General features: G+C 33.6%; 1 protein-coding gene across 7 annotated transcripts in view; it reads left to right on the top strand.

Moving 5' to 3' along the window:
• The window catches only part of LRCH3 (leucine rich repeats and calponin homology domain containing 3), a 156,609-nt gene that overhangs the window by 129,644 nt on the left and 12,411 nt on the right, over positions 1–14,554 (top strand). For 3 of the 7 annotated variants that reach the window (XM_051985489.1, XM_051985488.1, XM_051985487.1), the window contains 5 exons: positions 1,108–1,156; positions 1,548–1,655; positions 2,340–2,458; positions 3,177–3,314; positions 12,207–12,284. In XM_051985489.1, the coding sequence (XP_051841449.1) occupies positions 1,108–1,156; positions 1,548–1,655; positions 2,340–2,458; positions 3,177–3,314; positions 12,207–12,284 (492 nt within the window). Of the gene's footprint in view, positions 1–1,107; positions 1,157–1,547; positions 1,656–2,339; positions 2,459–3,176; positions 3,315–5,656; positions 5,764–12,206; positions 12,285–14,554 lie in introns of those variants that run through there. The other 4 variants (XM_051985492.1, XM_051985491.1, XM_051985490.1 and 1 more) reach the window with 2 other exon arrangements.

The following is a 14,554-nucleotide window of genomic DNA, read 5'->3' as shown; positions in this document are numbered from 1 at the left end:
AAACTTCTAAAAATCTCTTTTAAATCCATATTAGACTGCTACAAAATCAACATTATTACATAGCTTCTACTTCCCTGGGTTTTTATAAAGATCAAATGAGATATTATTTATCAAGCACTTAGCACTTAAATGCTTTTCCTTCCTTCGTGCTTTAAGATTTGCAGAGTATTTTACGGATTCCTCATTTGATACTCAGAACAACCCTAAAAGGTGGGTGCTATTATCAACTCCATTTTACAAATTGAGATTAAGTGACTTCCCCTGGGTCAAACAGCTACTAAATGTCTTCCACCAACCTGATTCTAAGTCGAGCATTCTGTTACTGTGCTCCACTTTGTTGCCTTGGTATGCCAGGGTCCTCTTCCTTATCAGTTACATACTACTTTCTCTCAAGGTTTCACTTAGTTTCACTTTATTTTTGTCAGAATCTGTGGATCCAGTGTAGAAGTTCTCATTCATTATTCCTTCTTATGTTCTAAAACCTGAGTTCATCAATAGGACAGACTTACAGTGTTTTAGTATCAAAGAGTCTAAAATATTTTAAATAATTTGAAACACTCAAAAAGCTACATCCTGGGGCAGATTAAACTTAATACCTCCAGATGCCTCTTTCCATGTCTAAAATTCATAAAATCTTCCTCCCTTCTCTTGATTAGCCTTAGAGCAAAACCATCATGCATTCTTTTCCCTGCTCTGAGTACTTATTCCAGAAAAATACTGCCTTAAAGTGGAATTTTGTTCCAATGCCTTTCTTTCCCCGTGTACTTCTTGTATTCTACTATGTGTGTGTGTGTGTGTGTGTGTGTGTGTGTGTGTGTAAAACTGTTGTTTTGGGGGGGGGAAGAAAGAAGGGATTTTCCCAATATTAGGAAAAGGTTCATGAAGCAGAGCTTTTTCTATTTCCATGGTTAACACATATTTTTCTCTCCACTGTATGCAAGCCAAAACAACCTCTAAAGAAGATTATAATTCTTAATATCTAATTCCAGTTCCCATATAAGAACCAAAAGGTCATATTCTTCTTGTATATTCCCCAAAGAAACCATGAGTATGAGTAGTTACTTCCTATTGAATAATAATTTTTGACATTTGTTTATTTATCCACAGAATGATGAAAGACCTACCATCTCACCAAGTTCACCCACAACCCAAACAGGTAATTAGCACCAGACCACAGCTAATTAGCCTCAGATTAGCTGTAAGAACATTTTTGGTAATAGCTTTTCAGAGGACAAATATTTCTATGCTGTGGCTTCTTTATCTGAAATAAAAATTCAGAAATTCAGTGTCATTCCAAATGATACTTTCAGAGAGAATAAGATATTTTTATAAGTAAAAATATTCTGCATATAGGCCTTCCTACATTTCCTGTTTCCTTTGGTCATACTTTTGTGATGTGAAAAACTAGTTATATCATGCTGTATTCTTATCTTAATTTGGTACTTCTTCAGTTATTCCTCCATCAAACTTTTTTTTGATTTATAATTTCTATTACATTTTAATTTATTTCATTCTCAATTTTCTTTTGCCTTTCCATCCTCTCTCAGTACATTTTTGCCCTCCCTATTCTCCTGCTACTTCTACCTTTAGAAATCAGCCTCAACGACCAGAAAGTTTCCTTTTCCGAGCAGCTATCAGAGATGAAACAAATAAAGGTATGTGGTAGCACCAGAAAAGACAACTTTATGCAGAGTAAGACTAATGTGTTTCATTCTTTTCAGTCTACCATATTATCTTGACAGAAGTATGAAACATATCCTTATCTGTGATTTTACTGGCATAAGACCTAACAAGAATAAACCAGAATACTATTTACATTAAAAGTTGTACCTTTTTCCGCCTTAATCATTCAATAAAGGAAGAAATCGTGATTGTAGAAATGAATGTAATGAAGAAATATGATAACCTTTTTGAGTTATATAGAACTGGTTTTCTTATTTGATCTGTGTTGATGCAATCTGATTTATTCATTTTTGAAAAAATGAAATAATTATAAAATAAATCTACTTAAAGCTTTCTTTCTGTTACTTATTAATCTGACAGTTTTCAATTTGGGCCCAGAAGGGAAAAGAGATAACTTAGGAACAGAAACAAATGTTATCATTTTTGTAAATATCCATCTACATGTAATTACCAGAATATTACAAATCTCAAAAAGGGCCTGGAAACCCTTTCACTGTTCTGAAGAAATAGAATGATATTTTTTAATCTAATCATAAAGTTAGCCACATATAGAAATCATACAACTTATTTTTCTACACACAGCATGAGTGTTCATGTTTATACAGAGCTTCGCATTTTTCTGACACAAGCTCCCCATGTTCATGTTTTCTTAATAGGTCACTCCTCACCTCTTCTTTCTTCTGCAACTTCAGCCAGTGAATCTGCAGATCCTAGATCAAGACAGAATCCCAAACAACGTGAGGAAGAGTTGGAGTTAATTGATCAATTACGAAAGGTGCATATTCCTGTTATCTTTGAATAATACTATTTTGGTGATACCACTATGGTCAAGGATCAAGGCATCAATCATTAATCCTAACAACAAAGAGTCATTTACTAAGAACATTAAATACCACACTCCATATATGTCAACTTTATCTTGATTGTAAAGTGGAAAATAAATTCTTCTTTGACTCATTCTTCACTTTTAAGGTACTTTTTAGCCTCTGAATCATTACCATCAAGAGGAACAAGATTTTTAGAGACTTCAGGACATGATCCAATTAGTGAATAGATTTAAAATCTGATAGGACTTCAAAGTGCTTTTCCTTTCTTCTTCAACTGAAGACAAAAAAGAATGTAATCTGAGGTAATAGAAATATAGATTGTGATGAACAATTTATTTTCCTTTGGTTTATTGAAAGGGGATCAGATCTCCCACAGAGGATAAGTATGATTAGTTGTATAATTAACATTAGGATTATCTCTTTTTAGTCTGACTTCCTTATACACTCCAGAAGATAGAGAACCCCAACATAGATATTCTTATCCTTGGAATAGAGAGAGAATATAAGCATACCACTTTAATAATTTTCTTTTTTTCCTTCAATTTTTTGGATGATTTCATACGCAAATGTAAATGACTTTTGTAATCCTCTTGAGTCTTTTCCTTCATTGAAATGTTTCATATTGTAATATATCATATAATATGTGTAGTCTTTTCTTTTACCTAGAATATTGAATTCCGACTGAAAGTTTCTCTGCCTTGTGATCTTGGAGCAGCTCTTACTGATGGTGTTGTTCTTTGTCATTTGGCCAACCATGTGCGTCCGCGATCCGTTCCCAGTATTCATGTTCCCTCACCTGCTGTAGTAAGTATAAAAAGATCAGAGAATATTTGGTTAACTAACAGATTTACTCAGCTCTTTTTATTAGCCTATATAAATGATGCTTTTTACATGTTTATATTTTTAGTTATATTTAAATTTTCATATTTGTTCACCTATCATTGTAATAGTAACAGATTTATATTGCAACCCTAAGACTTACCAAGAACTTTCCTGCACAATAAACCTGTGAGATAGATAATACAAATATTGTTTCCATTTTACAGATGATAACATTTAGAACTAAAAAGATTAAATGATGTACTCATGATCACATAACAAGAAATTACTGGAATTAAATTTTAAATTCATGTCTTCTGAAACCAAAGATTTTTTCATTTATATTACACACTTACATTTTTATTAAACAGACTATTCTTCTGTTTTCATTTGCCCTTAAAATGCATATAAGCCAGGGGCAGCTAGGTAGTGCAATGGATGGAGCACCAGCCTTGAAGTTAGGAGGACCTGAGTTCAAATCCCTGTCTTAGACATTTAACACTTCCTCCTTTGTGACCCTGGGCAAGTCACTTAACCCCAGTTGACTCAGCCAAAAAAAAAAAAAAAAATGCATATAGGCCTATGGATTCTATCTTTGTCATGTTCCTATCCCAGCTTCTTCAAGGGCAATCCTTGCCTCTTTCCTAGGACTTTTGGATTCTTCTCATCAGAAGAAAGTATTTCTGTGTGTTTCCAACCTTGAGTTTGACTTTTTTGTCTAACAAAGGAATTAGATATCAGATACTAAGAAAAGAAGATTGAAGATCTTGGGCTAACTTCTAAGAGACTGAAGGGGATCTTCTTAATCTAATAAAATACAAAATAGAGTCATCTGGGGCTAACTATGTAGTCTATCAATTTGATTCCTTAGGAAGCAGGAACTACTCTTTTCTCACTCAGCTTAGAAAGTATATCCAGGTAGGTAGAAAGAAAACAAAAAGAATCCATAGCATAGCAACAAACCCATTGGACTAAAATTTTTACTCTTTATTCTGGAGCTTAAGTTAAAGAGGACAGGAATTGCCATGTTGTTGGAGGAAGCTACTGGGTATTCTCTACTTTGTAGGCCTTCCAGTTTCTCTTAAGCTGAGGTAAGAAACTAGATCTAGGATAACTGCCATTATAAATAACACTTGCAAACTAGTACAGTGTTAGATTTTTTTTGTTTGTTTTGTTTTGTTTTTTGCTGAGGCAGTTGAGGTTAAGTGACTTGTCCAGGGTCACACAGCTAGGACGTGTTAAGTGTCTGAGGTTAGATTTGAACTCAGGTCTTCTGACTTAAGGGCTGGTACTCTATCCACTGCCCCACCTAGCTGCCCCCTACAGTTTTGGATTTTAAGAGAAAAATGTAAACTTGGCCTGAGGAGAGATAAGTTTTGTTTTCTTCAACCACTATATAAGTGTTTTCCTTTAAAGCATATAAAATGAATATGGAAAAAATTTAGTATTTTAGTAACAAATGAAAATGTGTTCTTGAGCTAGAGAATAGCATGAATATTTGCCATTTAAAATTTAATTGTCAGGATGGGAGAACATGTACAATAAACTTAGTATTTAAAGAGAGAACATTAATTCAAGAATGCTTGCATTTAACAATATCTTAGAAAGGAGATCTTTTGCATTCTTGTGGCCTTCCAAGACCAATTGAGCCTTCCATAAAATAAAAATTTTTAGGGAAAATCTCAGGTTAAGTATTATCCTGGAGAGTTAAGAACAACTGGATATTATAAAACTCTTAACTAAATTGAAACATGAAGGAGAAAGAGAGACTTAAAAGTTAATCAAATACCAATTAACCAGAATGTTAATTTAAAAATAAGAAAGCCTATTAAGTGAAAAGTAGAAGTCTTTATGAATTGTCAGCTATTTTGAATAAAACAATATATCATGACCAGGTTCTTACTATATGGATTTTGTATATAAATACTTACTCTTTCCTGAAGACCATTTTACATTCATTTAAATTCAATTCAATTAAATCTGAAGGAATTGACCCCATAGGATTACTTAACCCTTTTTTCCCTCAGCTCATTTAGTTCAATATTAATTAATTAATTTTTTTTTAGTTCAATATTTATTAAGAACTTATTTTGCCTATACTGTGGTAGGCACTGCAAAAAACCAAATAATAATTTGTGTACTTGTTTTATTCTCCCTAAAGAAATTTTTGTGATTAAAATATTAATTTTTAAAATCTAGCAATTTCTTGCTAACTTATTTAATATGCATGTGAACTTAATATACATGCACAGAGGATTTGGCCATTTGGAGATTTTTTTTTCTTGCTTGTACAAGTTTGTAACAACAATTTTGTTTTTCTTTTTCAGTGAGAGATATGGGAGAAGACAATCTTCATTGATTACAAAAACTAAAATCCAAAGCAACACTCTCTTCCTCCCAAAAATAGAGATTCTTATGCGATATTTTATTGTGGGTTGTTTTTTTTTTTTTTTTTTTTGACAGAAATACATCAGAATTCCAAATGACATATTCCCTATTTTCTATAAAATGATTTTCTACAAACATAAAAATAACTTAGTTATTAGTCATCCCCAAATCAGACCAACAAAATGATGGGGTGAGGCGTGAGACTCCAAAAGTACATTGGGGTTATGGGACAGTGTTTCAAGTTGTGTCAAAAGAATATGTAGGCTTAGACATCCTCTAAATCGGGGGGAGGGGCAAAGCTTTTGTTATGCTGCTAAAAGAGTGGGGTAAATTCATAAAACTCTTTAGAAAGGAAAAGGGCTTTTAGCAATTAACAAGGGGAAGACAAGTTCCCTAGAAGTAACCAGGCGGAAGATGCCATTAAGACTGGCAAGTGGGGAATTATAGAGCTAACCCTGAAAGAAGTTTGGGATTCTGATAGACATTTGTTATTGTGACTCTTAGCAAGCAGATAATCCCAAAAAGGAATCAGCAGGAAAAGGAAATTATGCCATTGACTAGGCTAACCCTAAAAGGTATTTAGAGTTAATCAAGAATTCACTATGAACAGATCTCTTATGGGGAAATATAACCTTGGAGATTTAACATCATAACTTGGCTTTCTGATTAGATTCAGTAAATAATTGTGGGGTTATGATGATTTTGTCAGTGCCAAGAATTCAACTAAGAATTCTACCAGAGACCTCCAACTGGGGTGGGGCTGTAATAAGGTCCATTTAAAGAAAGGGCCCACTTAACGTGGAGATGATCCTATCCGTGCTCCTCTCTGCTTGCCTCAAGAAGTAGCCAGGCTTCCAGACTGTATATAGTAATTCAGACACTCTTTTAGCTACCCAAATATCTCATCATTCAGATCTTTTAATTTTGGAAATTCAGTGTGAACATAGGTTTATTTCTTTCTCATATTTTAAGAAATACTCGAGTTAGTTTTGACCCCGATTTAGAATTTTTATTGTGTTGTCAAAGGGAAAACCTGCAAAAATATTTTTTCCTATTGTGTGGGATGCATGCAAGATCCCCTTCTCCAAATTAATTAATCAGAGACATCTTCAGGTACAAAGAGAAAGCATTTATTTAGTCTCTGCAGGGAGAGACCCAGACACACCTGGGAGACATCACAGATCCCAACATGTGTATCACCTGATAAGCCAGAAAGCAGTGAATCTGGTTAAATAGCAAAAAACCCAAGCCTTTTCATTGGATAAAACTAAAAGGAAGTAACCCTTATTGACCAATGGTCACCAATGCTGTGGTGGGTCATGTCACTTCCTGTCACTAATCTAGGATCTTGGCCTTCAGAGACCTCTAGGCCTAGAGATCATGTGACTTCCTGCAACCTGGGCCCAAGGCCTGATCTTCTGGCTCTTCAGATCCCTGGGAATAGGGATCACATGACTTTGACAAAGCTTCACCTGGTCTCACTCACTATTTCATTCCATTTGGATTCTTCAAGCCTTTAGGAAATCCATAAGTAGTATTCCAGACCTGAGATTTGGGCCTTTTTTTCTTTTGTTCTCTTTTCATCACCATCCTATTCTTCATTCCTATACCCTTCAACTCTCCCATCCCAGAATTTCAACCAAGCATTGCACAGTGTTTCCACCATACCCTGTGGAATTGATGAGGTTTGGAGGGATACAGAAGCACTGAACTCCCAGAAATATATTGATATTTCAGAAACTTCTGTACAGGCCACAAAAATGATAGGAAGAAGGGGTTTGATTTAAAGTATATTGGAATCTCAGGCCAGGTTGTTTCAAAAGAATTTGTAGCCTTAGATCTTCAAATCAAGAGGCAAAAATTTTATTATGTTCCTAACATCTATTTGGAGTTTTAGCAATTAACAAAGGGCAAGACAAGTTCCCTGGTGAACTCATAATTAACCAAGGGAAAGATGTTATGAAGGTGGAAATTGCCGTTAATGGCAAGTTCCAAATGAACCCTTGACTCCATAAACCAGGCTAAATCTCTAAAAAGAAAAAAAAAGTAGTTTGGCTGAGGTTTACACCATTGACTGGCAGGCCAACTCTAAAAAGAATTAAGCACCCAAAAAGAAATTAGAACCTCAGGGATTGGAATCATTACTTGGTCTTCTGCTTGGATATAGTAATTGTGGGGTTTTGATGATTTTTGTCAATGTAAGGAATAAAAAAGGTCTTTTTCAAGAACAAAAGGTTCACTTAAAGAGATAATTGTATCAGTTCTCTCTTTCTCTCTCTCTCTTTCTCTCTCCCCCTTCTCTTCCTCTCCAGCCTATCAACTCTCCTTCAAATACCCTAACCACTGAGCTCTTTAACCTATTCTCTCCTCCCAAGCAACTCTTCCACCCTAGCCACACTTAAGAGATGTCACATATATTAAGTGTCTCTACATTCTCATTCTCTTCATAATCCTTGTCCTCCAAGCTTGGATCACTCTCCCTCTTCTCTGACTCCTGTTTTTATACAGTAAGCCTTTCCTAGTCCTTAATTCTAGTGGCTTACTTCATTATTTTCTATTTATCCTATGTATCACTAATTTTTATGTATTTATTTACTATTGTCTCTTCCATTAAATTGTAAGATAGTTGAGGGCATTTTTCGCTTTTTTGTTTCCCTTGCTTAGCATGGAGACTATTTTAATATTTATGTATAAATTTGATTTACATTATATTTATATTAATTAATAAATATTAATATTGATTGATTAATTTATCAAGGATGCCCAAAGTTCCTAGATCATTTAAATATAAATATAAATCACATAATTAACAATTTATCCTAGATCATACATTTTCTGGCAGATTATCCTTTATCCTTATAAAAGACTAACTGAAGAAAGAAAAAACTAACTTTCTTTACCAAGAGTTAACAATTCAGAGTTCTTACATTAAATCTGAAAAGGAAACTTTCTTTCTTAAAATAGATCCTCACCTCTCCCCATGATTGCTTTTTTTTTTTTCTTTTACATTAAAGAATAGGGTCCCAGATTTCTTTTTTCCTCTCTCACCCCACCACCATGTAGGTATTGGAGTTTTTCTTCCTTCCAACCCTCCTTCCATCCATTATGTTTCCATCTCTCTTGAAATCTTTTCCTATATTCATCTTCTGATCAGTATCTCCATCTTCTAGGCCAGGGCTTCCACACAAGATTCATTTTTCCCCCAAGGAATTTTTATGTGACCCTGGGTATATAGATATATAAAACTGGTAAATAATCAAACATTTAGTAATAAAAAATCATAATTTCATGACCCTCACATTCAACTACAAGATCCCCTATGGGTTGTGATTTACACTTTAAGAAGCCAGTTTCTAGATCAAGTTCTGCCTAAGGAGGATGTATGATGTGCTCTACCCTTTGGAAGTAGCCAATATATTGACTCTCTGTGCTTATCAATTCCCTCAGGAGAACTTAATCTAGATAAGAATGAAATGTATCCCTTTTCTACTCAAAGTCTCTTCGCCAAGTGAAAATTTCTAGCCAACTAGTGCTGTTTCTATTTTCATACGTGGAAAGTATGCTAAAATAAAGAATATTTGTATTCCAAGCACACGTAACAGTGCCTATAATATATAGTAATATGCATTATAAATATTTGTTCTTGACTGACTGATTTTCCTTCTATCGTCTAAAATAATAATAGTATTTTTTATGTCTGAAAATAATCTCTTTTTCCTTATAATGAAAGAACTGAGTTCTAAATCCATTACCTTTTTTTTTTAAAAAAAAGAGCATATAAAAGCAGATTCCATTTATTTCTTTATTTATTTGCTTTTGGACCAATTCAAGTCTGGTCATTAAAGACACAGTTCCAGGCATAAGGTCACAATATAGTACCATGGAAAGAGTATTTATTCTTGATTCACAGGTTCAAATTAAATTCTTCTGGTCTCTCTGTTTTCTCATCTGTAAAACTGGAGGATTAGGTGAGGTCACCTCTTCCAGCTCTAGAATACTGATCCTCCCAATTCTTTAGTATAGATTTAGCCTCTCTTTGTCTCAACATTACTCACTTTTTTCTGCTTAATTTTGTGACTCACCTATTGGTGGTTCAGCTCCACAATTACTTGTGGTACCAAGTTGAAAGAGATAACTAAATCCCATATTTGAAGAAACTCTTAATACCTACACTTAAAAGTTTGTTTCTTTAATATGAATGACTCTTGACTATTAAATCATAGGCCAATGTACATTCATACAGGATTAGAACTAAAGAACTGGTCATTTGAATTTCCTGGTTATTCAAAGTGAAAACTTATAGACTAGAAGGATGTGTCTAATGGAAAACTCATTAGATCAAAAAGTTTTTCCAGAACTTAGACTACTGAAATTAGAATTACAGGTACAAACTGTGTACAGGCATGATAGATATGCAAGGAAACAAATTTGCCAAGAAGACATTTCTCCTTAAAGATGAGACATTTTGGAAAATTACTTTTTTCTGCTGCAAGCTTTTAAAATTTATTTCCACTTAGAAGAAGCATCCAGAATCCTTAATCTACTCTGAAGCAAATATTTTTATTTAGCTAATAATTACTTTTTAATTTTTTTATTATAACTTTTAATTTACAAGACATATGCATGGGTAATTTTTCAGCATTGACCCTTGCAAAACCTTCTGTTCCAGCTTTTCCCCTTCTTTCCCCCATCCCCTCCCCTAGATGGCAGGTTGTCCAATACATGTTAAATATGTTAAAGTATATGTTAAATACAATACATGCATACATATTTATACAGTTATCTTGCTGTACAAGAAAAATCAGATTTACAAATAAGGTAATAACCTGAGAAGGAATACAAAAATACAAGCTGACCATAACAAAAGGAGTGGAAAAGCTATATTGTAGTCCACACTCTTCCCATAGTTCTTTCACTGGGTAAAGCTGGTTTTCATTACTGAACAACTGGAACTGATTTGGTTCATCTCGTTGTTGAAGAGGGCCAGGACCATCAGGATTGATAATCATATAGTATTGTTGTTGAAGTGTATAATGATCTCCTGGTCCTTCTCATTTCACTTAACATCATCAGTTCATGTAAGTCTCTCCAGGACTTTCTGAAATCAACCTGCTGGTCATTTCTTACAGAACAATAATATTCCATCCCATTCATATACCACAATTTATTCAGCCATTCTCCAATTGAAGGGCATCGATTCAATTTTCAGTTTCTAGCCACTACATAAAGGGCTGCCACAAACATTTTTGCACATGTGGGTCCCGTTCCCTTCTTTAAGATCTCTTTGGGATATAAGCCCAGTAGTAACACTGGCTCAAAGGATATGCATAGTTTGATATAACTTTTTGAATATAGTTTCAAATTGCTTTACAGAATGGTTGCATCCGTTCACAATTCCATCAACAATGTATCAGTGTCCCAGTTTTTCCACATCCCCTCTAAAACATTCATCATCTAATAATTACTTTTCTCTAATATTTATCTCACCCAATCAAAGCCCCTGGTTAGAACTGTTCTATTATATTGTTATGTTGCAGCCACCAATTTTATTTAAAATTTATTGAATCACATATATGTGTGCATACACACATGTATATACAGTGCATTTTGTAAATATATGTGTATGTATATACATAAAAGCGTATTATATGTGTATTTAGTTAATAATTCCCTTTTTTAGTACTTGCCTTACACAGAGTTCCCAGCTAGAACTATTTTACTGTGTTGTTATTGTGTATATGTGTGTGGGTTGTTAGTGTCTATCCCATCTTTTCTTTCTTTTTATTTTATTTTATTTTTAATAACTTTTTATTGATAGAACTCATGCCAGGGTAATTTTTTACAACATTATCCCTTGCATTCACTTCTGTTCCGATTTTTCCCCTCCCTCCCTCCACCCCCTTCCCCAGATGGCAAGCAATCCTTTACATGTTGAATAGGTTACAGTACATCCTGGATACAATATACATGTAAAGAACCAAACAGTTTTCTTGTTGCACAGGGAGAACTGAATTCAGAAGGTATAAATAATCCAGGAAGAAAAACAAAAATGCAAAGCAGTTTATATTCATCTCCCAGTGTTCTTTCTTTGTATCCCATCTTTTCAATAAGCCTTTTCCAACCTTTCTTAATTCCAGTGCCTTTCCTTTGTTAATTATTTCCTAGTTATATTGTACAAATATTTATATTTGCTTTGAATATAGTTGTTTGCATGTTGTCTCCTCCATTACATTGTAAACTCTTTGAGAGAAGGGATTGTCTTTTACATTTTTATATCCCCAATCTGACACATAATATGCAATTAATAAATGTATATATGTGTACATGATGCAATGACATTTTAAAAATAAAACTGGCGATTGCTACATAATAATAAACCAGTTTTATCTAGAGAGTTTGATTGTGTAAAGCAAATACTAAAAATGACAATTTGTGTGTGTGTGTGTGTGTGTGTGTGTGTGTGTGTGTTTGTATCTTCTCTCTTTGCAGCCCAAATTGACAATGGCTAAGTGCAGGAGAAACGTGGAGAATTTCTTAGAGGCTTGCAGAAAAATTGGTGTGCCTCAGGTAAATATACTTGCTGTTCTTGTCTTTTTGAAGTTATAAAGTATTTGATAAAACAGCTCCTAGGAATACAAATTTCTGGTGATCTCTTGATCCAATTCTGAACCAAGTTCTTGACTTGGTCTTATATAGTTAATTTCTGAGCAGTTTATGCAGCTTGTTTTTGATTATCAGAACCTAGAAAGATGAAGTATATAGACTTCTAATCCAAATAACATGTGGTGAAAAAACTATGTAATTGACATTTCTGTTCATATCTGTGATCTTGAAACAGATACACATGCTAATAAAATGATATGTTATGACAATTTTTAAATAATGCCATGGAAATAATTATTTCAAATACTAAAAAAAAAAAAAATTTGTCAATAGTCCTCATTACAGAGTCTCCAGCTTTATATTATTTTACTTAAAATTTGTATTCATAAATTGATAAGTCTTAAGGTCTATGGCATCTGTCTATAAATTTAGATAATGCTTGTCATATACTTTATTGATTATCCCATTATTGTCACTTTATGTTTAGTTATGCATACTTACTTAGAACACTTAGAAGGGGTCTTTCTTTCTTTCTTTCTTTCTTTTTTTTAACAGATAATTCTCACTTTATGTAACTGGATTCTTCTGCAGATCTATATATAAAGCAATTTTTACATAATGTGAATTTGCCAGTGGACATGGGAAAGGGGGAATGCAAAAAAGGAAAAAGGAAAAGGCTCTTGCACCCATGAAGGGAGGGGACCCACAGACAATTCCATGACATAGGGGGCCAGAGGCCAGAGAAATGAGAGCAGGAGAAGGAACACACTGAGTCGTGGAGGCAGACAGTTGGTATCCAGTGCAGACAGAATTCAGACATTCAGGGTCTAGACAGGTGGCTTAGAGCAGGACAAAAGTCTCCTCTTTCATTAGAGATCTCAAGCCAAGTTCTCTATCTTCTGTTTTTACTTGAAGAGTTTTTTGTTTTTGTTTTTGTTTTAGACTGAGGGCATTTTTTTGGTGGAGAGATAGGAAACCTCAGAGTCCTTTCTTTATATAAAACTGAATTTGCATAGTGCTAATGTAGCATCATTAATGGCACATTATACTAACATAGCAGCAAATCAAGGGAAACCGATCTATGTTCTTGGGTAGGTTCCCCATATTTAGTATATTTTCTATAGCATTCTGACTTGCTGGTTGAAACAAAGCCTGTACATGTTTATCAAAAACAGAAATTTGTTCACTGTCCCTTTCAGTTAACTATTTAACTCTATAATAAAATAGCTAAATGTAGAAATATTGGAAAACATTAATTAAAATCATGAGTGCATAAAGAATAAGATTTAAGAAATACACACTTTAAAATTTTTTTTTAATTTTTTGAAGTTGTCACTAATCCTATAATTAGCAATGCTGCCCTTCCTATTTTTGCCTTTTATATCTTCACGGAAAGAAGCCCTTAACTCTTTTTTGTCAATTCCATGATTTGGTACCAAAATCCCAAGCTTGTCCATTGGGTTCATTGAGTATTTCATAGTTCTGTTTCTTCCTTTGGAGTTAATAATCCTAGTAAGTTCAAATCCTCAGAATATATCTTTGTCTCTACCTCTCCCCAGTTGCAGAGATCATGAAAATTATCTCAGATATCCCTTCTATGACAGAACTTTTTCACCACTGCCATCCAACAAAAACAAGAAAGAAGAGATTACAGTATTTAGGGTATCTCCACCTTAAGTAGTGAGAGAAATCCCATAATTTTCACAAGTCAAAAATTTCTCTGCCAGTTTATTTTAGGGAAGTTTATTACAATGCCTTCTTTTCCATATCTATCTCAACATTTTGACTTCTCTACCTGGAGTTTGAATAAAGTAATATTTGTATTCAATGATCCCCATAAGAAGCCTTTTTTTTTTAACTTATCCAAGTAAAAAATAATAATATGCACTTAACAAAAAACTATTAAAGTAATCAGTGATTGCCAGAATTTTTAAAAATATATATGTTCGTAGTACCTGACTCATAGCAGGCACTAAATGATTGCTGATTAAGTAGTTTCAACAAACTGATAATAAATTAGCTTAATTTCCTGCAATATTTGCTACTACTATAAATTTAATCATTTGTCTTGACTAAAGAAAATTTGAAATTCTAAGGCTGTATTTTTTAATCCTAAGGAACTTATAAAATAAATGCTAATTTTTGTTTTCCTTAACATGCTATGTATTTTGAAGAGCTGATTTTAAAATACTTTCTAATTTAATAGCTTAGGTTTTTTTTTTTTAACATTTTAT

Source organism: Antechinus flavipes, chromosome 3 (genome assembly GCF_016432865.1).
Source record: "Antechinus flavipes isolate AdamAnt ecotype Samford, QLD, Australia chromosome 3, AdamAnt_v2, whole genome shotgun sequence".
Classification (NCBI taxonomy): domain Eukaryota; kingdom Metazoa; phylum Chordata; class Mammalia; order Dasyuromorphia; family Dasyuridae; genus Antechinus; species Antechinus flavipes.
This window is presented reverse-complemented; position numbering and strand designations above follow the sequence as displayed.